General features: G+C 31.3%; 1 protein-coding gene across 1 annotated transcript; it reads left to right on the forward strand.

Annotated features, from left to right (window-relative positions):
- Nucleotides 1-2,099: 2,099 nt before the first annotated feature.
- On the forward strand, nucleotides 2,100-24,831 carry sacm1lb (SAC1 like phosphatidylinositide phosphatase b). Its single transcript, XM_042740299.1, has 17 exons — nucleotides 2,100-2,238; nucleotides 4,126-4,200; nucleotides 4,273-4,400; nucleotides 5,904-6,053; nucleotides 8,264-8,323; nucleotides 11,846-11,960; nucleotides 12,034-12,119; nucleotides 13,437-13,523; nucleotides 14,576-14,724; nucleotides 14,806-14,904; nucleotides 16,424-16,568; nucleotides 19,821-19,848; nucleotides 19,925-19,997; nucleotides 20,083-20,176; nucleotides 22,768-22,860; nucleotides 23,145-23,202; nucleotides 23,953-24,831. Exons 1-17 carry the CDS (start codon nucleotides 2,100-2,102, stop codon nucleotides 24,087-24,089), a joined length of 1,716 nt encoding a protein of 571 aa, XP_042596233.1. The 3' UTR covers nucleotides 24,090-24,831.

Raw genomic sequence — 24,831 nt, forward strand, 5'->3', positions numbered from 1 at the left:
TTTACTGTAATATATAACTACACAACACATTAAATTAATCATATTAGATAAACTATTTACAGGTAGAGTGACTATTCTAGATATTTATATTCTTACTATTTTATACTGTATTATAAATTTATATTTAAGATATAACATAACATTTCCTTCTTAAATATAATCCATGCATGTGTGGTATTATTATCATACATAATAAATATACACAGTTACACACATATATTAGTGTAACAAACTTTTATTTTGGATGTGATTAATCGTGATTAATCATTTGACATCCCTATGGATGTGATTAATCCTAAAGTGTTATTTATGTTAAATATTCTATATAATCTTTTATTTTAATAATTATATAATTATTGATTTAATTGTATTATAATTAAATTTTTTTTTTTTTTTATTTTTTTATTTTTTTTATTTCTTTCTTTCCCTAATTTACAGTTTAATGTTTTTATTATGTGAACGAATTAATGATTTAATAGTATAATACTTAAATTATTTCTTCTTCGATGAATATTTCTATTTACAATTTTTTAATTTATATTGTTAATCTTCGATCATATGCGGGATGTTTTGAATATGGAATTGACTCATGACCAAAAACAAAAAAAATAAATGTTGAACATAACTTTACAGTTTACAAGATACCTGAAAAATATTACCACTTATATATTATGTTTTTTAATTTGACTGTGACTAATTTTGCTGAGACAATAATACGCGTTCCTTACAGAGACATTTTAGCAGCATGCAGCAAAGTGCAGTAAACTTGGATATAAACTGTTAACGACAGTACACTACCAGACCAGTTGTGTTTTATTAATTATAGTAACTCATTCCATTATAAGGACACACCAATGATGCAAGTATGGCGAAGCAGCAAAAAGAGAGCGAAGCCATAATCCCTAGTGAGACTTTTCATCTGACGGCAGCCCCGGTGCTTTTCTTACTCGGTGCGCACATAAGGGAGGTGGGCAGAGGTCATTTCCTGTTCGCGTTTACTGCTGTATTGACACGTCACGAAGGTCAGGAGCGAACTGATGGAAGAATGGCGAGCACCTACAACATCTTTGATTTTTGATTGTTTATTTTGTCGTGTGTCGGGTATTGGTTGTTTCTGTGAGTATTACCTTGAGCCGAGCGTGCAGATCACGGCGGTGTCTCAAAAACCACAGTCACTCTGTCATCTAGACAGCATTCGGATCAGAGATCCGTAAACTATTTTACCGTGTGCAAGTGTCGGTCTAGAGACAACACAGTAGAGGGCCCAGTGAAGAATTGCTGTCTAGACAACAAGTAGAGCCATTAATATTCCCCGAAATGTTATTTAAGTGAGCAGCTTGTTATGTTTTGAGCCATTCTGTATCTCTTATAGATATTCATCAATCATTCTGTTCATATTATGTTCTTAATTGGTTTGTAGGAGGTTGTTTATTTATATGTATGTATAATTTTCATTTCTATTATAATATCTATAAAAGCACCAGAGATCATTTCTGTATGAAATATGTTTCATTTGTCATTGCTAATAAATTTCGACTTTATTGAGGATGTATGCACTGAGCTTGACTACTGTGAAAAAAATCCCATGGTTGAAAGTGTTTAAAATTGTAAATATTATATAACACATGTTAGGAAAGTTTTAAAATTGTAATAATTATACCGAAATTAAAAATACTGAAAATATTCTATTCTATTGAATCCGTTATTAAATCTATTAATTTTTCTCATTAGTGTGTTTGCTTAAGTTTTGTTTTTTGTGTTTATATATATAGTATATTTTTTTTTTTTAATATTTATTATTACAAATTATGTTATATTGATTTGTTATATTGAATTATTCAAATAAAAAGGGAGTTTAAACAATATAAATTATAAGTAATTTAAAGAACTGTGTTTTATTCTATGTTTATTAGATTTGAGAATTGAATTTCTAAATTTTGTATTTATTTTTTAATTTTTGTATTTTTAGTGTACTTAGACACACATGTTGAATGTGTATGTTTTGATGTTTGTTGTAATTTGTGTAATGTAATATAGTGTTAAATAAGTTGATAACAGCGCTGTAATGTAATATAGTGTTAAATAAGTTGATAACGTTTATGGTTGTTGTTTGGTTTTGTTTCCTCTCGTTGACTGACAGACACACGACGCCGGAGAAGTTCTACATCGAGGCGTGTGATGATGGAGCAGGAGACGTCCTCGCCGTTGACCGTGTGTCCACAGAAATGACCCTCACAGGTGCTGAAGCACAACTGATCTTCTTCTTCATCTCTTCATTTACTCTTATTGCATCTGGTTTAAAGCTCACTTGAGGCCACAGAAGCGTTTGAATGAATCGTGTTTGTTAAATATCTGCAGAACTCGAAGTAGGATGAGAATGAAAGTCATACTTAAAAACTGTAAAATAAATTAAATCATAGTTTAATATCAGACATTAACCTAAAAATATTCTGTGTAATACATTTTAAAATTTTTATTTGATATTTTTAATAATGTTTTAACAATAGTTATGTTAATTGTAGTATAGTATAATGAAATATTATTATATTATAGCATAATAAAATAATTTAATTGATATTATATTTTCAAATAATGCCAATGAATATCAAGGTCTATCATTTAAACAATAAATAACCATTATAATACTTTTAAAATAATAATACAGTTAAATAACATTAACCAATAGATGTTTAGTATAATATAATAATCTTTTTAAAGTTGAATGTTATTGTTATTGTTATTATCAGTAGTAATAATAATAGAAATGTATATTCTATAAAAAACAGTATTCTATATATTAGTATATGATATATATATATTAATATATATCTATATTTATGATATAATATAAAAAAGTATATATATATATATAATTATAATAATAATAATTTTAAGAATAAATATCAGTGCCTAACATTTAATAACAATGTAAGATTTTTAAATTTAATGTTAAATATTAATAATAATAATAATAATTATTATTATTATTTAGTTTATAGTGTAATATCATAGTAAAAATCATAATAATTCCTATAAAATAATAAGATTATTTAACAACCAATAAATGTTTAGTATAATATAATACATTTTGGAAAATATTATATAAAATGAATAATAACATTAAATTAAATTATTATTAATTCTTATATAATTTATAGTGTTGTATAATAAAATAAAAAGTTAATATTTTCTTATTATATAATAAGAGTAAATATCAAGGTCTAGCATTTAAACAATACATATCCAGTATAATATATTTTAAAAAAATAACAATGTTAAATATCTAACATTAACCAATACATATTTAGTATAATATAATCTTTTTAAAGTTGAATGTTATTGTTATTATTATTATTATTATTATTATTATGTAATTAATAGCATAGTATAATATATATATATCATATATATATTATATGACATATATCAGTGCATAGCATTTAAACTATAAATAGCCAATATAATATTTTAAATTTTAATGTTAAATATTAATAATAATAATGTAAATTATTATTTAGTTTATAGTGTATAATAATAATGTAAATTTAACATTATAATCATATATAAAATAATAAGAATAAATATCAAGTATAATACATTTTAAAAAAGAATAGAGTTAAATATCTAAGATTAACCAATAGATATTTAGTATAATATAATAATCTTTTTAAAGTTGAATGTTATTGTTGTTATTATTATTATTAGTAGTAATAATATTATTTTATGTAATTTATAGCATAGTATAAAATATAAAAAAATTATATATATATATATAAAGTTTTGTGTTATTTTTATTTTAGTATAAAATATAAAAAAATTATATATATATATATAAAGTGCCTTACATTTTATATATAGATAGTATATTATTTTTTATTTTATTAATGTATTAATTCCTAATTAATTATATATTATTATTATTGTATATATTATTTTTTTTTTTTTATTTAATTTGTATTTTTTTTTATTTTTATTGTGTATTATTTTAATTATTATTTAGTTTATAGTGTAATATTATAATAAAAATATATATATATATATATTATATATATATATATATATATATATATATATAGTAACCAGTAGTCTGAGCCAGTAAGCAGCGTGTGTTCTGTGGTGTTTCAGTGAGGAAGGACGTGCCTCCGTCAGCAGTGACGCGTCCGATGTGTGGCATCATGGGAACCATGCGGCTGGTGGCAGGTTTGTCTTCTCAGCATGAGCTGAACTCTGAAGGAAGCTGTGTCACAGTTTAACGCCTCTGGTTTCTCTCAGGCATGTATCTCATCGTCATCACGAAGAAGAAGAAGGTGGGCGATCTGCTCGGTCACGCCGTCTGGAAAGCCACCGACTTTGACATCATTTCCTACAAGAAGACGGTCCTGCATCTGACTGACACTCAGGTGGCTTCTTCAGTTTCATCTCTTTATTTAAACACATCCAAACCACAACGATTAACCACTGAATGACTCAAAATGTATTTTGAACGGAGATATTTTTGTTTTGCTGGATGTATGTATGTATCTACGTCGAAGGCGTTAAGATGTCCGCATAAAAATAAATATACAAAAGAGATTTTATATCCATAAAAGCACATTAAATATAAGTAAAGTGTCTACTTTTAAGGTTTCAAATATGTTTTTGGACAATAAAATGTAAAATTTGGTTTAAATAATGTTACATTGTCATTCAGTGTAACACAATATTTATGTAAAAATTCAAACAACATGTTTATTCATTATTGTACATATTAAAATATATAAAAGAATAAGGGAGCATATTAAATTTGATTGTGTTTTAAATTAGTAAAAAATTCTTACTGAAAATGGGCGAAACCTCGGATAGTGGCAATTTAAAAAGAAATGTAAAATTACAACTAATTAGCTATTTGGGGTGAAAGTATTAGTCTTTTAATTGTCATACAATTGAATTTTTGTTGTGAATATGCCTGACGAGATTGTTACTCTGAATGACATTTTAGTGGTCTCTTCTGTAAATCAGGGAAAAGATGTAATGATTTATTTAGTTTTTTGCTCGGTAAAAACAAAAACAAAATTAGCTAATTAATTTAAACTAAGAAAAAGTGGTGTTTTTCTTGGGGGGGGGGGGGCAACATGCACATATTAAATTAAGTATTACACTCATTGTTTTTTTAGACTTAAACCCCTTTTTTCCCGTCTTCAACAATTTAAATTAGTATTACACTTATTGTTTTTATGCTTAACCCTTTTTTGTAAGTTAATTGTTAATTGTTCATTTTTCTTCAAGCAAAAAAGTTATTAGAAATATTTGAATGATTTTAGGGTGAGAGCTGACCATGTTTTTGACAGATTTTGTGATATTTGCCCTTTTGACGTTTCAGTTTGTCAAATAAATCAACTAACAACTCTCAAGAAATATTTTAACAAGTGTTGGGTACCTTACTCTTAAAAAAAAAAAAAAAAAAAGTAAAAAAAAAAAATTAATAAAAAAAGTTTTTCCCTCCTGTAATTTGGCTCTAAAATTTAGGTGCAAATTGCCATTTTGACAAACAAAATAGTGCTTTTCTCAGTAAATATTCATACATGGCTTTTAATATTTTGGCTTTCATCACTATACATGTTTATCTTTCTTCAGAAAAATTATGACCCAGGAATATTTTTTAAATTTGGTTGATTTGACACGGAATGACTATATCTTTAAAACGCAGAAAAATTATCATTTTCAAGTGAAAAGCAATTGTTACAGTAATTGCTTAGTAATGCATTTAACCCAACACTGTTCATATGTTGCTTTTAGTCAAAGTAATTGAAAGTAACATTAAAAAAGTTATTCTACAAGTAAGTTGGATAGCTTTCTTCAGATGTATCTGAGTGCAGCCTAACTTTGTGGTATTGAAGCTAATGATGTGTGTATGGATCTTCCAGATGCAGGACAACAAGGCCTTCTTGTCTATGATCAACAGCGTCTTGAATACAGACGGTTTCTACTTCGCCACAGACTACGACCTGACGCACACGTTACAGCGGCTGGCCAACACCAGCCCCGAGTTTCAGGAGATGACTCTGCTGGAGCGCGTGAGAGAGACGCTTTCACACATCTGTCATTAAACATATCACAGTGCTATAATGCTCACTGCCAGTGCTGGGGGTAATGCAGCACACGTTACATAATCAGATTACCCCCCCCCCAATTATTGATTGAAAGCTCTCCTGTCACAATGTTGAGAGGAATCGGGAGTTAGATGTTACTTAAGTTCTAGAATAAATGTGAACAGAATTAATCCCACAAAAAAAAACACACATTCAGTATTCCTTAAAATGAATAAAAACAGTGACATGCAACTCATAAAATGACGCAAACCTGCAATAATTAAAGCAATAACAGCCTAACAACACCCCTTAGTTGTTATAAATTCACTGTAAACCACGGCTTCAAGGGGCTTACTGCTTTTATAAAATGGTTATTCCACATACGTAGTAAGTATTCACAGAATAAAAACAGAGCAAATAAAGTGTAATAATGTTAATAAAAACAGTATTCTTCCACCAAACAATGTAGTTCCTTAGAAACAGTTGTGGTTGCAACAAAGTGGTTGCCAAGCAACTGACAAACATAAACAGTTATTGTTGCAACAAAGTGGTTGCCAAGAAACAGACAAACATAAACAGTTGTTGTTGCAACAAAGTGGTTGCCAAGCAACTGACAAAACAAAGTGGTTGCCAATTGTTGCAACAAAGTGGTTGCCAAGCAACAGACAAACATAAACAGTTGTTGTTGCAACAAAGTGGTTGCCGAGCAACTGACAAATGTAAACAGTTATTGTTGCAACAAAGTGGTTGCCGAGCAACTGACAAACATAAACAGTTATTGTTGCAACAAAGTGGTTGCCAAGCAACAGACAAACATAAACAGTTGTTGTTGCAACAAAGTGGTTGCCGAGCAACTGACAAACATAAACAGTTATTGTTGCAACAAAGTGTTTTGCAAGAAAGTCACAAACGTAAACAGTTGTTGTTGCAACAAAGTGGTTGCCGAACAACACACAAATGTAAACAGTTGTTGTTGCAACAAAGTGGTTGCCAAGCAACAGACAAACGTAAACAGTTGTGGTTGCAACAAAGTGGTTGCCGAGCAACACACAAATGTAAACAAAGGTGTATGTTTGTATAGTAATTTACAACAGCTTCGAACGCTCAGCCAATCAGAATCAAGGACCGGAACTATCAGTTTTATAATGTTAAATAATACAAATATCCATTATGTATTATACTTTTTTTTTTTTTTTATGTTCTGCGTTCTCCTGTACAGACATGAATTGACTTTTTTCTTCAGCCTGAGGCTTTTGTTGTGAAAGGGCTTTTACGTTTGCCAAAAATATAACTTATTTATATTAAAAACAAACAAGCAAGCCCTGCCCAGATTTAAAAAGTAACGTAATGTATTACTTTCCATAAAAAGTAACTAAGTAACATAAATAGTTACTTTTTTTTAGGGAGTAACGCAATATTGTAATGCATTAAAGTAACTTTCCCTAACACTGCTCACTGCTTATAGAGCTCATGTGATTTTGTTGAAACTCTTTTTATTGAATTTTTTAAATAAATAAAACAAAAAACAAGGTTTGTGCAGGTCTTAAAAATATGAGATTTATAGAGATTGAAAATCTGGAAAATTCAATCTTGGCAATTTTTCTGAAGATGTCTGTTCTTGTTTTAATCATGAGCTCACTTCATTATAATCAATTTCTCATTAAAAATTACTTCATAAATTAGAATTAACGTCATTTGCTTCTCAAGTCAATGCATCTTGATTTAAGAAGCTTTACACATTTGACACAAGACAAAAACACTGATTTAATTTTCATATTTTAGTGGTTGTGAGCAGATGTATTCAAGACATAAGCTTTTTATTTATTTCTTTTTTGTAAAATTAATTAAGAATTAAAGGAGATCATTTGAAAGTATTTCAAACTCTGAAGTGTTGCTAATAGAAGACATTGACAGCCTAAAACCATTATTTCTTTACTTTGTCCTTAAAAAGTATGAAATTTACAGTACGTCCATAGAACCTGCGGAGGTACTGAATAAATAAATAAATTAATATGAATGTAATATGAATTAAAATATATAATTAATATCTATAATACTTTATATAAAATTTATGTGGAAGGAGTGTGGAAGGGAATGAGGTTTAATGGGTTTTTTTTTTTTTTTTGACCCCTTTAGAATTGGGTATTCTCATAAGGTATGAAATTATTATAACTTGACATGATGGCTTTATGCAGGCGGATCAGAGATTCGTGTGGAACGGTCATCTGCTCAGAGACTTCATGGCACAGCCGGAGGTAACCCTTTAGAATTGCGTAAGGTTGTTTTAGGTGATGTTGTTTTTGGTTGCTGTTTTTTTGGTAAAACTTTTTTAAAAGTACAACTTGTAGAAATCTGCAAGAAATACCAAGTTTCTAGGCATGATTTTATGTAGAGAAATCTAAAGAAGGAACAAGTTCATGATTGTGTTCCGTTGTGTTTTCTCTTTGTTTTGTATTAATTCTTCTTAAATTTTTTTTACGTGTTTTTCATTTATGTATATTTTAATTTTATGAGATTTTTCAGAGATGATGAGTGAGTGTTTAGTGTGGGTTTAAAGTAGACTGCACGATTAATCAGTGTGTGCTGCGTTGGGCTTTATGCTAGATTTGTTTTGTTATTTGAGTTTCGTTTCTTTTTTGTTTTTTGGTTTCATTGCTTCTATGGTAGCGATCAAAATAGAGCAAATCGCATTTTGAAAGTAACTGTCGCTTTAAATAATGTTGTGTCGATTGCATTGTTTCTCCACTAGGTGGCGACAAGTGACTGTTAAACAATGGATCTGTCATTGAATCATTCATTCAAGAGATTTGTTCAAAAATGCAGATTCATCCAGTAATGAAACAAGTGACGTATTTATGAGTGAGTCATTGGATCATTCATTCAAGAGATTCGTTCAAAAAATATTGCTGATTCATCCAGTAATGAAACAAGTGAAGTATTAATGAGTGAGTCATTGAATCATTCATTCAGGAGATTCGTTCAAAAGTGAAGTATTCATCCAGTAATTGAAACAAGATGAAGTATGTTATGAGTGAGTCATTGGAGTCATTCATTCATGAGATTCGTTCAAAAAAAAATGCTGAAATCATCCAGTAATGAAACAATGAAGTATTTATGAGTGAGTCATTGGATCATTTCATTCAAGAGATTCGTTCAAAAAAAATGCTGATATGCTGATTCATCCAGTAATGAAACAAGTGAAGTATTTTATGATGATCATTGAATCATTCATTCAAGAGATTCGTTCAAAAACGCCGATTCATCCAGTTACGAAACAAGTGAAGTATGTATGAGTGAGTCATTGAATCATTTCATTCAGAGATTCATTAAAACAAACACAGATTCATCCAGTTATGAAACAAGGTGAAGGATTTACGAGTGAGCTCAGTGATCAGTCATTCAAGAGATTTATTCAAAAAAACGCAGATTCATCCAGTAATGAAACAAGTGAAGTATTTATGAGTGAGTCATTGAATCATTCATTCAAGAAATTTATTCAAAAAAACGCAGATTCATCCAGTAATGAAACAAGTGAAGTATGTATGAGTGAGTCATTGAATCATTCACTCGATTAGTATTCATTAAAAAAAATGCAGATTCATCCAGTAATGAAACAAGTGAAGTATGTATGAGTGAGTCATTGAATCATTCATTCAAGAGATTCATTCAAAAAGACACAGATTCATCCAGTTATGAAACAAGTGAAGTATTTACGAGTGAGTCATTGAATCATTCATTCAAGAGATTCATTCAAAAAAACGCAGATTCATCCAGTAATGAAACAAGTGAAGTATTTATGAGTGAGTCATTGAATCATTCATTCAAGAGATTCGTTCAAAAACACTGATTCATCCAGTAATGAAACAAGTGAAGTATTTATGAGTGAGTCATTGAATCATTCATTCAAGAGATTCGTTCAAAAACACTGATTCATCCAGTAATGAAACAAGTGAAGTATGTATGAGTGAGTCATTGAATCATTCATTCAAGAAATTTATTCAAAAAAACGCAGATTCATCCAGTAATGAAACAAGTGAAGTATTTATGAGTGAGTCATTGAATCATTCATTCAAGAGATTCGTTCAAAATATTGCTGATTCATCCAGTAATGAAACATGTATGAGTGAGTCATTGAATCATTCATTCAAACCTATTTTTCATCATTTTAATATAAAAAGTTGTCTTATTAAATATATATACAGTATATAATTAATATATTATATATTTAAATTTGTAATAATTCACGCAAATTAATTAAACTTTTTAAATAGACTGCAGAAATTAATATTGTGTCATAGCCTCTAGTAAATTACACATTATTTTGTCTAATTCAGAATCGTGGGAGAATCTGTATTTGAGACAAATTTATTTTGGCTCACAATTTATTTATTTTATTATTGTGGCTCTAATTTTTTGTATTATTTTTTGAGTTTTAGTGTTAGTTCACTAGTTAACCCATGAATGAAATTATTTATTTTCCATGTCGTTCCAAACCTGTACGAGTTTCTTTCTTCTGTTAAACACAGATGATGATATTTTGAAGAATGTTGGTAACCAAACAGCTGACGGTAGCCATTGACTTTCATAGTATGGAAAATTACAATGAAAGTCAATGGCTACCAGCAACAATTTGGTTAACAGCATTCTACAAAATATCTTAATTTGTGTTCAACAGAGGAAAGAAACTCGTACAGTAAATAATGACCGAATTTTCATTTTTAGGTGAACTGTTCATTTTACAGTCATGTGTATGTATACTGTACATGTAATGTTTTCATAAGGGCTGTCAGTTTAATGCGTTAACTTGATTAATTAGTTATGAAAAAATGACGCGATTTAAAATATTTTATCGCATTGGCCCTGCCCCTCAGACCTGTATTTCATCTTACATTTCATACTGTTGACAAATATGATGCAGGGCAAATATTTAAATATAAATGCAGTTATGCCCTAAGATTCAAGATATTGGTGCAAAAATGCTCCTGTATTAGTTTCTGTCTCATATTTCTATCATATGACAAGCGATATAACACGAGTGCTGTTTGTCCCGAATATAACGAGTGCAAATGTGATTTTACACAACAGTTCAGTAAATAAGTTAACACTATGTCATATTTTAAACACAATATTGTTTGTTTTTGTTCAGTTTTACCAACAAAAATGTTATCTTTAAAGCCACAGCAGAATTGCTGTGCGTCTCCGAGCAGCACAGCGGTGTTTAGTTTCTGAATGAATCCGTGTTTTGAACGAATCGCCACAGCAGAATTGCTGTGCGTCTCCGAGCAGCACAGCGGTGTTTAGTTTCTGAACGTGAGCCGTTTACTGAATTCCTGAATGAAATCAGACGTTTGAAAGCACGAATGAACGTGAATGACTCATTTAACAAAATGAATGAATGACTCATTTACCGCCACCTGCTGGCAGTTTTAGTTTCTTACTTAGAGTATTATTTCATTTAAACATAATTAAATAAATAAAAAAACTTTAAAGGGTTAGAGATGTTTCTCAAATTATCATCTTTTATGTTCCATAGTTTATATTGTAGCCTAAATGTTTATGTGTAATAAATTTAATGTTGAATCAAATGAAATATTTCTTTCTAAAGCTACTATTTTTAATGTCAACTTGATACTTTCTTACCACAGAAATAGCTTTAAATAATCTTTTGGGGGGTATTTTCACAGCCAAGTGTAATTTGCGATTAATTCGATGAATTAATCGATGCATAATGTAATTAATTAGATTAAAAATTTTAATCGTCATGTCACAGTCCTTAATCTGCGCTCTCAGTCGTGGCCATGAAGTCGTGCTGCATCAACGGCAAAATCTTCGACTGGAACATCATTTCTAGAAGGAGCTGTTTCCGCGCCGGTGTCCGCTACTACGTCAGAGGTGAAGCTCGTACGCTTTGAGACCGCGCCTGTGTTTTCTCAGTACACTGCTGAACGCTCTCTTTCTCTTCCAGGTATTGACTCTGAAGGTCATGCGGCCAACTTTGTTGAGACGGAGCAGATTGTTCAGTATAACGGAGCAAAAGCCTCATTTGTTCAGGTAAGCCTCTGAAATGGTAATATCAGATTTTATGCTCTTATGCTGAACCATTTGTTTTGGGATTACTTTGTTTTCCAGTCTGCTTTCTGATGTTTAAATCAGTAAATCAACCCGTTTTTAATAATAAAGGGGTGATATGTGAGACGAGCAAACCGCCAAAACATGAAAATTATGATTTTGTTCCTCATTTGAATGATTTTAGGGTGTCTTGTGACCATGTTCTTGATGGGTTTTGTGAGATTCACCTTTTTATATGTTAGTTTAAATAAAACAGGCAAACTTCACTACAACAATGTTTTGAAGGTTTTAATGTAGTTTTTTTAATTAAACAGGCCTCAGAGATGTATTTATGTTGCATATAATATAGATATATATAGATATATAGATATATAGATATTGATTGATTGATTGATTGATTGATTAGTTTATTTCGGTCAACTTTCAAAATAAAGTAAAAAACAATTTACAAGCAAACAAATTGGGAAAAAAAAAGAAAAGAAAGATATAGCTTGACAAATGTCAATTTGTTAACTTATGTCTAACATAATAAAAACTGCTCAGATCAGGGTTGCCAGGTGTCTAAAACAAAACCAGCCTGATTGATAATCGTAAAAAAAAAAAGAAGTTAAAATTAAAAATCATATAAAAATTGGGATAAGGTGGCTTTACCATTTCTATCCAGTTACAGAAAAAAACATGGTCGGCACCCTGAATGATTCTGGGGAAAAAAACTAATTGTGATTTTTAATGATTGTGAAATTAATATTTTTTTAATTAAAATGCAGTTTGGCCAAATTATTGTGATTATATAACAATATGGCTGTAAAACAAATAATAATAATGATTGTTATTATTATTATTACTACTACTACTACTACTACTAATATCATTATTATTATTATTACTGCACCAACTAAGAACTTAAAATTTACTATATAAAAACTAATAAGGAAATATTATTGTAAACCAACAGTATTTTTTATTTTGAAACGGAAATGAAATAATGTAATGAGCTGAAACATGCCATGCATAAATTTAATTAAATCACAGTTTTTTGCACCTAACCATATTGTGATTTCAGTTTTATTTCACTTAATAGTGCGTTTTTAAATAATAGGAGACAGTTTCGATCAAAAACGTTCTTTCTGTGAAATTAAATGTCTATTTTTAGATCGATCTGCTGGGATGTTGTTGTTGTTTTGTCTGCATTGGTCCATCCTGAATGAGGATTGGTAGTTTTCAAGTCATCTGAGGAGCATTAATCCCAACATTTCTAATAAGACATGTTATTAACGAATGAATTATCCTCTTCCACAGACTCGAGGCTCCATCCCGTTCTACTGGTCTCAGAGACCAAACCTCAAGTACAAACCAAAGCCACAGATCAGCAAAAGCGGCAATCATGTGAGATTCACTGTCTTTACCTTTATTTCTTTGTTTTGTTTTTAAGAGTAAGTGACAAATAAGGATGTTTTATGATGGTGTGATGTGGTTAGGTCTCATTTGTATATCTGTTAACACATTAGCTAACAGTGAGCAGTTTACAGCATTATTCATTTTTATGTTAGTTATATATACAGTTGTTCATTGAGAACTAACATGAAATAATGCATTAACTAATGTAAGTGGAGAACGTTTGATTTTAAAAATGCATTAGCAAATGTTGAAAATATTCGTTCATGTACTGCCGTTAAATAGTGTTAACGAATGAAACCTTGTTGTAAAGTACTGAAAATCTTTTATGTTTGTTTTCAACTAAAGTTTTGATTTGACGCTAAAAAAATATTTGTTTTGGCAGACCAATGTTAATTTGGTTTTTCAAATGTTAATATTAGAACAAATCGGCTTCAGTACCTCAAAGAAATTATAATAAAAGAGCCAAAAATGATGAAAAACGTCATCAAATTTCATTTTTTAATTTTAATGTAAAATTTTTAAATTTTTTTATTTTTTTTTTATTTTTTGTTTGATTTTTTATTTTTTAATTTGTTCCTGTGATATCATTAATCCAGTACGTAAACTGTTTTCTTCATTGATAATAATCAGAAATGTTTAGAATATTAGCATATTAGAATGATTTCTGAAGATCATGTGACACTGAAGACTGCAGTAATGATACTAAAAATACAGTTTCGATCACAGAAATAAATTACATGTTAACACATACTCGCATAGAAAACAAGCTATTTTAAATTATAATAAAATTTCACATTTTATTGTTTTTTTCTGTATTTCTGATCAAATAAATGCAGCCTTGGTGAGCAAAAATAGCAATAATTCAAACTTTTGGTCACTAGTGCCATGCATTTAAATGCATTAACAGATTTAGATTTAGAGCATTGTTTGATTGACTTTTAAACACTAGTATCTCAAATGTGTTGATATGGAATAATAATAATACTTATATGAGTTGGTCTGACATTATTCTATGTGTTTATCTGTCTCTCCTCTCACAGCTGGATGGTTTTCAGAGGCATTTCGACTCTCAGATCATCACATACGGCAAGCAAGTGATTTTGAACCTGGTGAATCAGAAGGGCTCAGAAAAGCCACTGGAACAGGCCTTCGCGAAGATGGTGGACAGTCTGGGCAACGGCATGATCAAGTGAGTGAGCCGCCTGGGAGATCTCATAAAGCGCTCATGCTGAAGCACAAGAGCTAAACCCACAGCTGTGTTCGTCTGCAGGTACGTCGCGTTTGACTTCCACAAGGAGTGCAGCCGTATGAGGTGGCATCGCCTGCAGATCCTGGTGGACATGGTGGCGGAAATGCAGAACGAGTTCGGGTTAGTGTTAGTTTCGTTAACGAAAACTGTGACGGAAAATGAAACAAGTTTACCAAACAAGCCAGGATTATTTCAGTTATTCTGACTTATTTTGACCCAAATCAGCTGACAATAAGACAGACTAACTGAAATAAACCTGCCTTGTTTGGTTAACCTTTTTATAAAACAGGCCTCAGAAAGAGACGACAGTAAAGTCAATAAACGATAACTGTGACTACATCAATGTGCAATTTCACTAACGATAAAAGACTAGACTAAAATGTATTAAAAAAATAAAAAATTACCAAAATCTCTTTATTTTCGTCAAAAAAAAAAAAAGGGAGACAAAATATTATTGTGGACTACTACACGAGCTCTCATGTGTGTGGTTGCCAGATATCAAGAGTTCAAATCCTCGAATTTCATGAAATCTTATTTTATGCAATTACTCACTCGCTGTTTATTGTGAAAGCTTTGTTTTACCAGTTTTCATGATGTATACAGACAGAGTGCACAAGTCTTTGATATTAATTTTTATAATAAATAGCCTATAATAAATCAGTACACTAGATAATATATATATATTATAATATATATATATATATATATATATAGATATATATATATATATATATATATATATAATACTATGCTATTAAAATTACATAATAATATTATTATTACTAGTACTACTACTAATAATAATAACAATAATATTAAATTTTAAAAAGATTATATTATACTAAATATGTATTGGTTAATGTTAGATATTTAACGTTGTTATTTTTTATAAATATATTATACTGGATATGTATTGTTTAAATGCTAGACCTTGATATTCACAATTATTATATAATAAGAAAATATTATCTTTTTATTTTATTATACAACACTATAAATTATATAATAATTAATAATAATTTAATTTAATGTTATTATTAATTTTATATAATATTTTCAAAAATGTATTATATTATACTAAACATTTATGGGTTGTTAAATATTATTTAACTTTGAATGTAACTGCGTATGATTATTTTAAATGTATTATACTTGATATTTATTCTTATTATTTTATAGGAAAATTTTATGATTTTTATTATAATATTACACTATAAACTAAATAATAATTTACATTATTATTATTAATATTTAACATTAAAATAAATAATATTATATTGGCTATTTATAGTTTAAATGTGATATTTATTCATTATGTACGTTCTAAATTTATTGATTTGTGCTACTGGTATGAAAGTGCAATACCTAAAATGACAAAAGTTCCTCAAATCTCAACAATCATTACCGCATTATAATGGAGCTTTTTATCAACAAATACAGCATGAACGAAAATGTGACAGAAGATGGCATTATGCTTTCAATCTAAAATCGACTCATTTGAAAATAAAATGTACATTTGAGACAGGAGTTAAGACTAAGAGGCTGCCAGAATTAACACTAGTTTGGGTCCGTAGTGTTTATATTGCATGCTAAACATTGAGACTTGTGCATGCTCTTATTGTGTAATGTTTTTCAACAGCTACTTCCTGGTGGATTCGGACGGGACGGTGCAGTTACAGCAGGACGGGACGTTTAGAAGCAACTGCATGGACTGTCTGGACCGAACCAACGTCATCCAGAGTCTGCTGGCGCGCCGCTCGCTGCAGTCGCAGTTAGAGGTGCGATGATTATGTGATTTATTATTAATATTTATATATTGGGATCATCATTGGGCCAAAGTTCATGTGCATGTAGGGCTGGGCCATACTTTGAATATCAGCAATATTATTGCAATATTGTGTAGCGTTAATTTATTTTTTTATTTTTTTTAACTATGACGGAAAAATATTTTCGACTTCCTTTTTATGCATGATTAAGATGAGACATGCAAGATCGTTGAAGAAAAAAGACGAGACTAAAAAGTGTAGTTTAAATAAAAAATAAAATAAAATAAAAGAGATAAATCCTAGACCTCTGTGAGTTTTCATGCTGGGGTTGCCAGATCTCAAGAGTTTAAATCCCCCAATCAGAGCTTCTCTCTTAAAAGCACATATTTTCTGTCGTGTTTAATTTATCTTCACAACCTGGCAACCATTTGCATGCTCTTGTCCACATTACAGAAAAAGCACAGACGATTATTGGAATTATTTTTCCACATTACAGAAAAAGCACAGACGATTATTGGAATTAATATTAGCCACTGAATCATCCACTCTAAATTTCTAATCATTTAATAAACTCAGGAACTAACAGGAGGTTCTAATAAACCATGTCTGTTCTAATATGTAAAGTGCAATAATTCTGATGTTATTTCTCAAAAACAGTTATGATCCGTAATTGTAAAACTTACAATTAGAGCAAAACATAATAGTGTTTGTCGAACTGTCAGAACATTACAACAGCAGAACTGAAATGTGGACGCTTTTCATTGACTAAAATGTCTTTTAGATGGAGTCAGTCGAATCCATTGAACTCACTCATTCCGTTCAATTCCGAAAGAGGATTCAGTCACTGAATCATTCACTGAGTCGTTGAATTCAATCTGTTGGTTCATTCGTAAATGTGTTTTAGTCTCTGTATATTTGTTTAACATCGACTCACTCGATCCATTTAAACTGCAGGTTCATTCAGAAAGATGATTCAGTCACTGAATCATCCACTCACTCGATCCATTCAAACAGCTGATTCATTCCAAAAGAATCATCGACTCACTCGATCCATTCAAACTGCAGGGATACCAAATCAGTCACTTTACAGAAAAAATCAGTTTTTTACAATATTTAGTAGTAGCTTATCAGTGGTGACTGTCATTTTATGTGTATAACGGCAGAAAATGTTCAGAAAAATCAATAAAAAGACGTAATAACAGACGATTAACACTATTTACAACAGTCAATTATGCAATCACACTTAGAGCAAAATGTGGTAGTTCTGTATGGTTGTTTCAGTTTTGCCTAGCATCATCTCAGGTCCGGCTGAGGGGGTTGGCATCATCTCTTTCTCAGGTGTTCTGGGATCCAGACTGGAGCTTGTGTAATCCTAGTTACCATGTGATGTAAATCCCGCTGGCAAAACAGAGAAACAAATAAAGACATAATTACGCGTAGCTGCTGTTCCAGCCAAGTAAAATTATTAGTTGTAACCCAAGTTATAAGAATAATAATGCGCTTTTTTGATCAGATATAACTTGCAGTCCAAAATTATGAGATGCATTATTTGAATGCTTGGCCAAAGAGGTTGTGTTTTTTTAATCTAGGATTTAAACAGAGGAGGTGTGTCTGAACCCCGAACATATCAGGAAAGGCTATTCCAGCAGAGTTTGGGCGAGCCAAATGCGAAAAGCTCTACCTCCCTTTAGTGGACTTTGCATATCCTAGGTACTATCAAAAGTCCAGCGTTTTGTGACCTTAGGGAGCGTGATGGATTGTAGCGTGGTAGAAGACTTAGTTAGGTACGCAGGCTAAAGCCATTCAGGGCACTTATGAAGTAAGTAATATATATTTGTAAAACTGATACGGAAACTTAATAGGTAGCCGTGCAGGAAACAGACTGTAGTATTGGGTAATCATGATCAATTTTTCTTGACCTGGTAGAGGACTCTAGCCGCTGCATTTTGGACTACTCTGTAGCTTGTTTATTGAGGATGCAGGACAACCAGCTAGCAGTGCATTACAATAGTCCAGTAGTCTAGAGGTCATGAACGCATGAACTAAGCGTTTCTGCAATCAGGAACAAGGTAAACATGTTTCGTAGCTTGGCAATCTTGTAAGTTCTAATGATTGAAGAATGCTGTTTTGTAAACATGGGAAATAGATTTTTCAAAAGACAAGTACGTAACTGTGCTTAATATAACACCCAGATTTTTTACCAGATAGAGGAAGTAACAGAGTACATCCGTCTAGTTGCAAATTGTAATCTAACGAGATTCTGTGTAATGTTTTTCTGGTCCCAATAAAGTAATATCTCTGTCGTTTATCTGAATTTAATAGGAGAAAATTATTGGTCATCCAAGTCTTTTAGACATTTTTAACACACCTCTGTTTAGGCTTAGATCATTTTGAAGTTTCATCTGGTCTTGTTGAGATATATAGTTGAGTATCATCAGCGATAACCGTGGAAACTAATCCCGTATTTTCGAATGATATTCTAATTATTACAGGGGCAACATGTACATTATATTGAAAATAGCAGAGGACCTAGAGACAGATCCTTGTGGCACTTCCATAGTGTTTACTGGTGATAAATGAGATGAATCCCCATTTAAGATAAACAGATTCATTCCGAAAGATGATTCAGTCACTGAATCATTGACTTACTCGATCCGTTCAAACTGCTGATTCGTTCCGACTCGCTCGATCAGTTCAAACAGCTGATTCATTCAGAAAGATGATTCAGTCACTGAATCATCGACTCACTCGATCTGTTCAAACAGCTGATTCATTCTGAAAGATGATTCAGTCACTGAATCATCGACTCACTCTATCCATTCAAACTGCTGATTCATTCTGAAAGATCAAGACGATTCAGTCACTGAATCATCCAATCACTCTCAAACTGCAGGCTCATCAGAAAGATGATTACAGTCGTCATGAATCAGGCCAATCACTCGATCGCCATTCAAAACAGCTTGATTCATTCTGAAAGATGACCCGTCAGTCGTCGCACTGAATCATCGACTCACTCTATCCGTTCAAACTGCAGGTTCATTCAGAATGATTATTTTGTTTCTGTATGATCCATTCACTCCACTCGATTTTTTAAAAGTTGAGGTTATTTTAGGAAGGTGATTTTTAACCACTGAATCATCCACTCACTCGATCCGTTTGAACAGCTGATTCATTCCGGAATTAACTCAGATTGGATGTCTTGTTTATGTTTTGTTGTTTGGTGTTGTTGATGTGGGGTTGTTGATTTGGGCAAGGGGGTTGTTTTGAAAGGATGATTTTGAAAAAATATACAAGAACGGTAAGCAAACGCTAACACAGATAGTCAGTAGTCTGGATATGTGAGAGTTTCTCATCCATAGCCGTTATTCCCTCAGCTTGGGCAGATAACGCCAACGCCTGCGCCAAACAGTACGCCGGGACCGGAGCGCTGAAGACCGACTTCACACGGTGAGCAGAGCGTCTCCTGCTCCGCTGGTGTTTGAGAGGAGCGTTCGGTGGGTTGTGAAAGATGATTGGTTCTCTGTGTGTTCAGGACAGGGAAGAGGACGCAGTGGGGCTTGCTGATGGACGGCTGGAACTCCATGATCAGATACTACAAGAACAACTTCTCAGACGGTTTCAGACAGGTGACAGTGTAACTTACACACAAACCTCTCTTAGATTAAACCCTATTTGAACACACTTTAAAGATTCAGAGCTGATGGATTTTGAGCACTGTTATTGATATAACATACAGTAATCAACATTTCAACTGGATCTAAACCTTTCATCAACGTTGTCCTCAAACCTAAAACTAAAATGATGGATAATAACTGCACAACTTATGAATCATTTTTTAAGCATTCAAATGCTGATAATGTATATCAGTTATATAAGCAATAATAGACATTTTGTACAGTAGTTTATCATACAGATATAAGGCTGTATTTGATTTAAAAGCATATCTATATGTTTTAATAACTTTGTGTTGTCATTTTTGGATTTATTCATGACATCTATTTATATTTTTTCAATGAAGTATAAGCATTATGTACACAACCCCGTATTTTAGGAGTTGCCAGTGAAACTAAGATCACAAAATTGTAAGAATGACTCAGCATTCCATACTAGTTATAAACATTTAGTAATGGTCAGTTAACCTAGTTATGGAGCTCATTACTGTGAGGACTAGTTTGCCTTGTAAAGGTTCTTCTGCTAATCAAGCCTGCATTTAAAGGGCTCAAAAATCAGAAAAAACATGGAACTAGTGAAACATACACAAACACATTTGATATAAGAACATTTAAATATTAACAGCCTTTAAATTATCATTTATTTAAATGTGCTTTGCAAGGCTGAATAAATAGGTTCTTATTTACATGATCCTCCAGAAATCATTCTAATATGATGACTCACATCAATGTTTTTTAGTGTCTACCTGAATTAACACCATGAATTCAGTAAATCGTGATATCTAATTAGGATACCATTGATTAATCACTCTAAGTAACTATAACGATGTCTGTCGCTGAAAAGAAGCTATAATGAATAAAATTTAAATAGTTGTATTAATCATATTACTGTACAACGTAGTCTTCAGTACATATGGGTCAAGGTGACTAACTTTTTTCTTTCTGGTGTGTAAATAAATGCTATACTTTTCATTCAGAAATGATAAACATTGATCATTGATAAAAGTGATAAAAAACCCAATAATTAAATACATTAGTAGATAGACTTTTTTTTTTATTTTGAATAATTATGAGCTGTATTCTTTTAACTGGCTTGTATGTCATCAAATATATAAATGACAGCAGGGGTTAACTGTTTCCTAATGCTGACAACGTCTAATGAAATAGCGGTGCAGTTATGATAGAAGTGTTTTCTAAATGCGTTCTTGTGGTTAATACTTTGAACTTTTTGATACTTAAATGTGAGCACATGAAGGCTGGATCTAATGATGAGAGGGCGGTGTAAATTCAGCTTTTTGCATCATTTTATTTTAAATTTTATCTTTTTATAAGTTATAGTTAAAGTTTTTAAAACTATTCTTTTAATCTTTTGTAATTTTTTTTCATAATCTATACTGTTTTCATTTTTATTTTTCATTTATAAAGTTTAGTGCTTGATGAGCAGATTTAGTACCTTAAAGTTCAAAAAAACTAAAAATAGAGAATGTTGCCTTATAGATATGATATATTTCCAAACTTTTGACCTGTACTGTGTATATATATATTTACTTACAGTTTGCATGTGCATGTTCACGGTTCTCTGATAGTTGATGGACAATTTTTTTAGTTATTTTATATTTTTTTTGTTCTGTAATATGTGTTTTTGTTTACATAATATGTGTGTGTGTACTGTGTATATTTATTATGTATATATATAAATACACACACATGCATGTATATATTTCAGAAAAATAGGTTGTTTATTTATTAAATATATTTATTTATAATATAAGTGATATAGACATGTAAATACATATAAATATTTTCAAAATATATACTGTATTTGTGAGTGTATATACATTATAAATATACACAGAACACACGTATATTATGCAAACAAAAACTTTTATTTTGGATGCGATTAATCATTTGACAGCACTAATATTTTTATATTTTATCACACACATGTATTCATGTTAAGTGACCATCAACTATCAGAGAACCGTGAACATGCATTGTGTTATTAAATATATATTCAACATTTATTATATATTTGTTTCCTTGAGGAATTGTTTTATTTATTTTTCTATTTTTTATTTATTTATATATTTTAGGTTTTAAGGTAGTTTAAATATGACTTTATTTTATGATGTAATTGATATTTTTATTTATTTTCATTTGTAATAAAATGTATTTTAATTTTCCATTTTTATGATTGTGTTTTACGTTTTTTACTTTGTTAAATATTTTTTTATTTTAAAGCCATTTAAACATTATTTTTATGATATAATTAATTTTATATATATATATATATATATATATATATATTAATTATGAAATGTTTTTATTTATTTTTGTTTGTAATTATTTATTTAGTTTATATTTAATTATTTGATTTTGATCTGTTATTTTACTCACAAACCCCAGTTTGGAAACCCTTTTCAAGGGACTAAAATTGCTTCTGAAGTCTCTGCAGTAGGAAGAGGTGTTTTGTGTTTGATTTCTTTGCTGTGGCTCGGTGGATGAAGAGTGCAGGATCTGATATAGAGGTTCATGTCTTCATGCAGGACTCCATTGACCTGTTTCTGGGTAATTATGCGGTGGAAGAGGCGGATATGAACACTCCTCTACATGAGCCCAAAGACTGGAAGTTCCTCACGGTGAGAAACAGATTGGTTATTAAAAAGAATAAAGGGAGGATCTTACACTTGCTTCCATCCACATGTCACATGATTTCAAGTTATTAATACATTTAGAATTTAAAAGCTGAACATTTATTGATATATCAAATATACATGATTTGATTGCGTTAATTTTACTGTGACCTCATGAGTTTTGCAAGGATTTAAGCATGCTTTTTTTAAACTACATCTTCTATTAAAGCTGACATGAAATGTAATGTTCTTTAGCGTCATAACTAGATATTCGTTTTTTCCCTTTTCAGCTGCCGATCATCATGGTGGTGGCTTTCTCAATGTGCATCATATGTCTCCTGATGGCTGGTAAGACACAGATTAGTATTAATATCTGCTCTACTGTTATAAAGATCTCACTGAATTACATAACAAGCAGCAGAATTTCATCACATGTGTCCCTGGAGCACAAAAGCAGTCGTAAGTAAGATCATAAGAGATTTTTGTAGCAATAACCAGCAATACATTGTATGGGTTAAAATGATCCATTTTTCTTTTATGCCAAAAATCATTAGGATATTAAGTAAAGATCATGTTCCATCAAGATATATAGTAATTCTCCTACTGTAAATATATCAAAACTTAATTTTTGATTAGTAATATGCATTGCTAAGAACTTCATCTGAACAACTTTAAAGATTTTTTTGCACCCTCAGATTCCAGATTTTCAAACAGTTGTATCTCAGACAAATATTGTCCTCATAACAAACCGTACATCAATTGAAAGCTTATTTATTCAGCTTTCAGATGATGTATACATCTCAATTTCTAAAAATGTACTCTTATCACTGGTTTTGTGCTCCAGGGTCACATATAAATATCAGCATCTGCAGCAAATCCATATTGTTATCCATAATCTTTGAATAATTTTTTTTTTCCTCTATATTCTCACTATGTTTGACTATATGAGCCATAAAAGCCTGATGCATCAAATATGCAACTCAACAAAAACAGATGTTTAGATTTTTTTCTCACTGTTATTTCATATGTCAGGCTTTATAGGGTTAATACTAGTGTCTTAAACGCATGTAAAGCGCAGCTGGTTCTCGTATTTCCCAGGTGACACCTGGACGGAGACGCTGGCGTACGTGTTGTTCTGGGGCTCGGCGAGCGTGGTGACGGCCGGCGTGATCCTGTTCAACGGCCGGGACTTCGTCGACGCGCCCAAACTGGTGCAGAAGGAGAAGATGGACTGAACCTGCGTGTGTGGGAAGCAGCTGGGTCCCGCCGAGTCTTCATCCTCCTCCTCCTCATCCTCAGTGCTGTCCTACTCTCAGCTCCACCAGCCCTGGAGCCTGTACTGACGCCACGCCGCGCCGCCGGAGGAGGAGGATGAAGGCCAGGGGCCAGACGGGACGCTCCGCTGCTCTCCACACCAGGATCGTATCTCACAGACATCCCATAATTCCATGGGCTCACGGGCAGCTTCACAGACGCAGCGCTGGAAACCAGGTTCATGTGCAGGTCGGGACCATGAGGGACTCGGCCCCAGCCTCGTGGTTCAAGACGTGTTTCCGTGTCGAATCGCACACGCGTCGTATTTCGCGAATCATCATCTTGTTTTCTAATAAAAAAAATTTGGACACAAAACAAGATGCGTTTAAAAAAAAATACAGTAACACTCTTCAATAAGGTTCATTTGTTAACATTAGTTGGCTAATATTAACTAACAATCGACAGTACATTCTACAGCATTTAATATCTTTCTACGTAGCTATATTAATTTCTACATTTGCTAATACATTTCAAATAAAAGTTGCCTCTTATAACATTAGTTAATGCACTGTCAACTAATATCAACAAACAGTCAACACTTGTTTTTTTATTAACTAATATTGACAAAGTACAGAAGCCCATTTACACTACTGAATTTTTTTTTTTTTTACTTTTTATCTCACAATTCTGAGTATATCTTACAGTTCCGTTTTTTTTTTTTTT

Source organism: Cyprinus carpio, chromosome B16 (assembly GCF_018340385.1).
Source record: "Cyprinus carpio isolate SPL01 chromosome B16, ASM1834038v1, whole genome shotgun sequence".
NCBI classification, from domain to species: Eukaryota; Metazoa; Chordata; class Actinopteri; order Cypriniformes; family Cyprinidae; genus Cyprinus; species Cyprinus carpio.

What these genes read in the sequence shown, in the direction of transcription:
- sacm1lb (XM_042740299.1), top strand. Translation starts at nt 2,100, where the DNA reads ATGGTTGTTGTTTGGTTTTGTTTCCTCTCGTTGACTGACAGACACACG. An exon ending in AGATGACTCTGCTGGAGCGC is followed by an intron (nt 6,054 to 8,263) that starts GTGAGAGAGACG and finishes GGCTTTATGCAG; the next exon opens with GCGGATCAGAGATTCGTGTG. An exon ending in CATATGTCTCCTGATGGCTG is followed by an intron (nt 23,203 to 23,952) that starts GTAAGACACAGA and finishes CGTATTTCCCAG; the next exon opens with GTGACACCTGGACGGAGACG.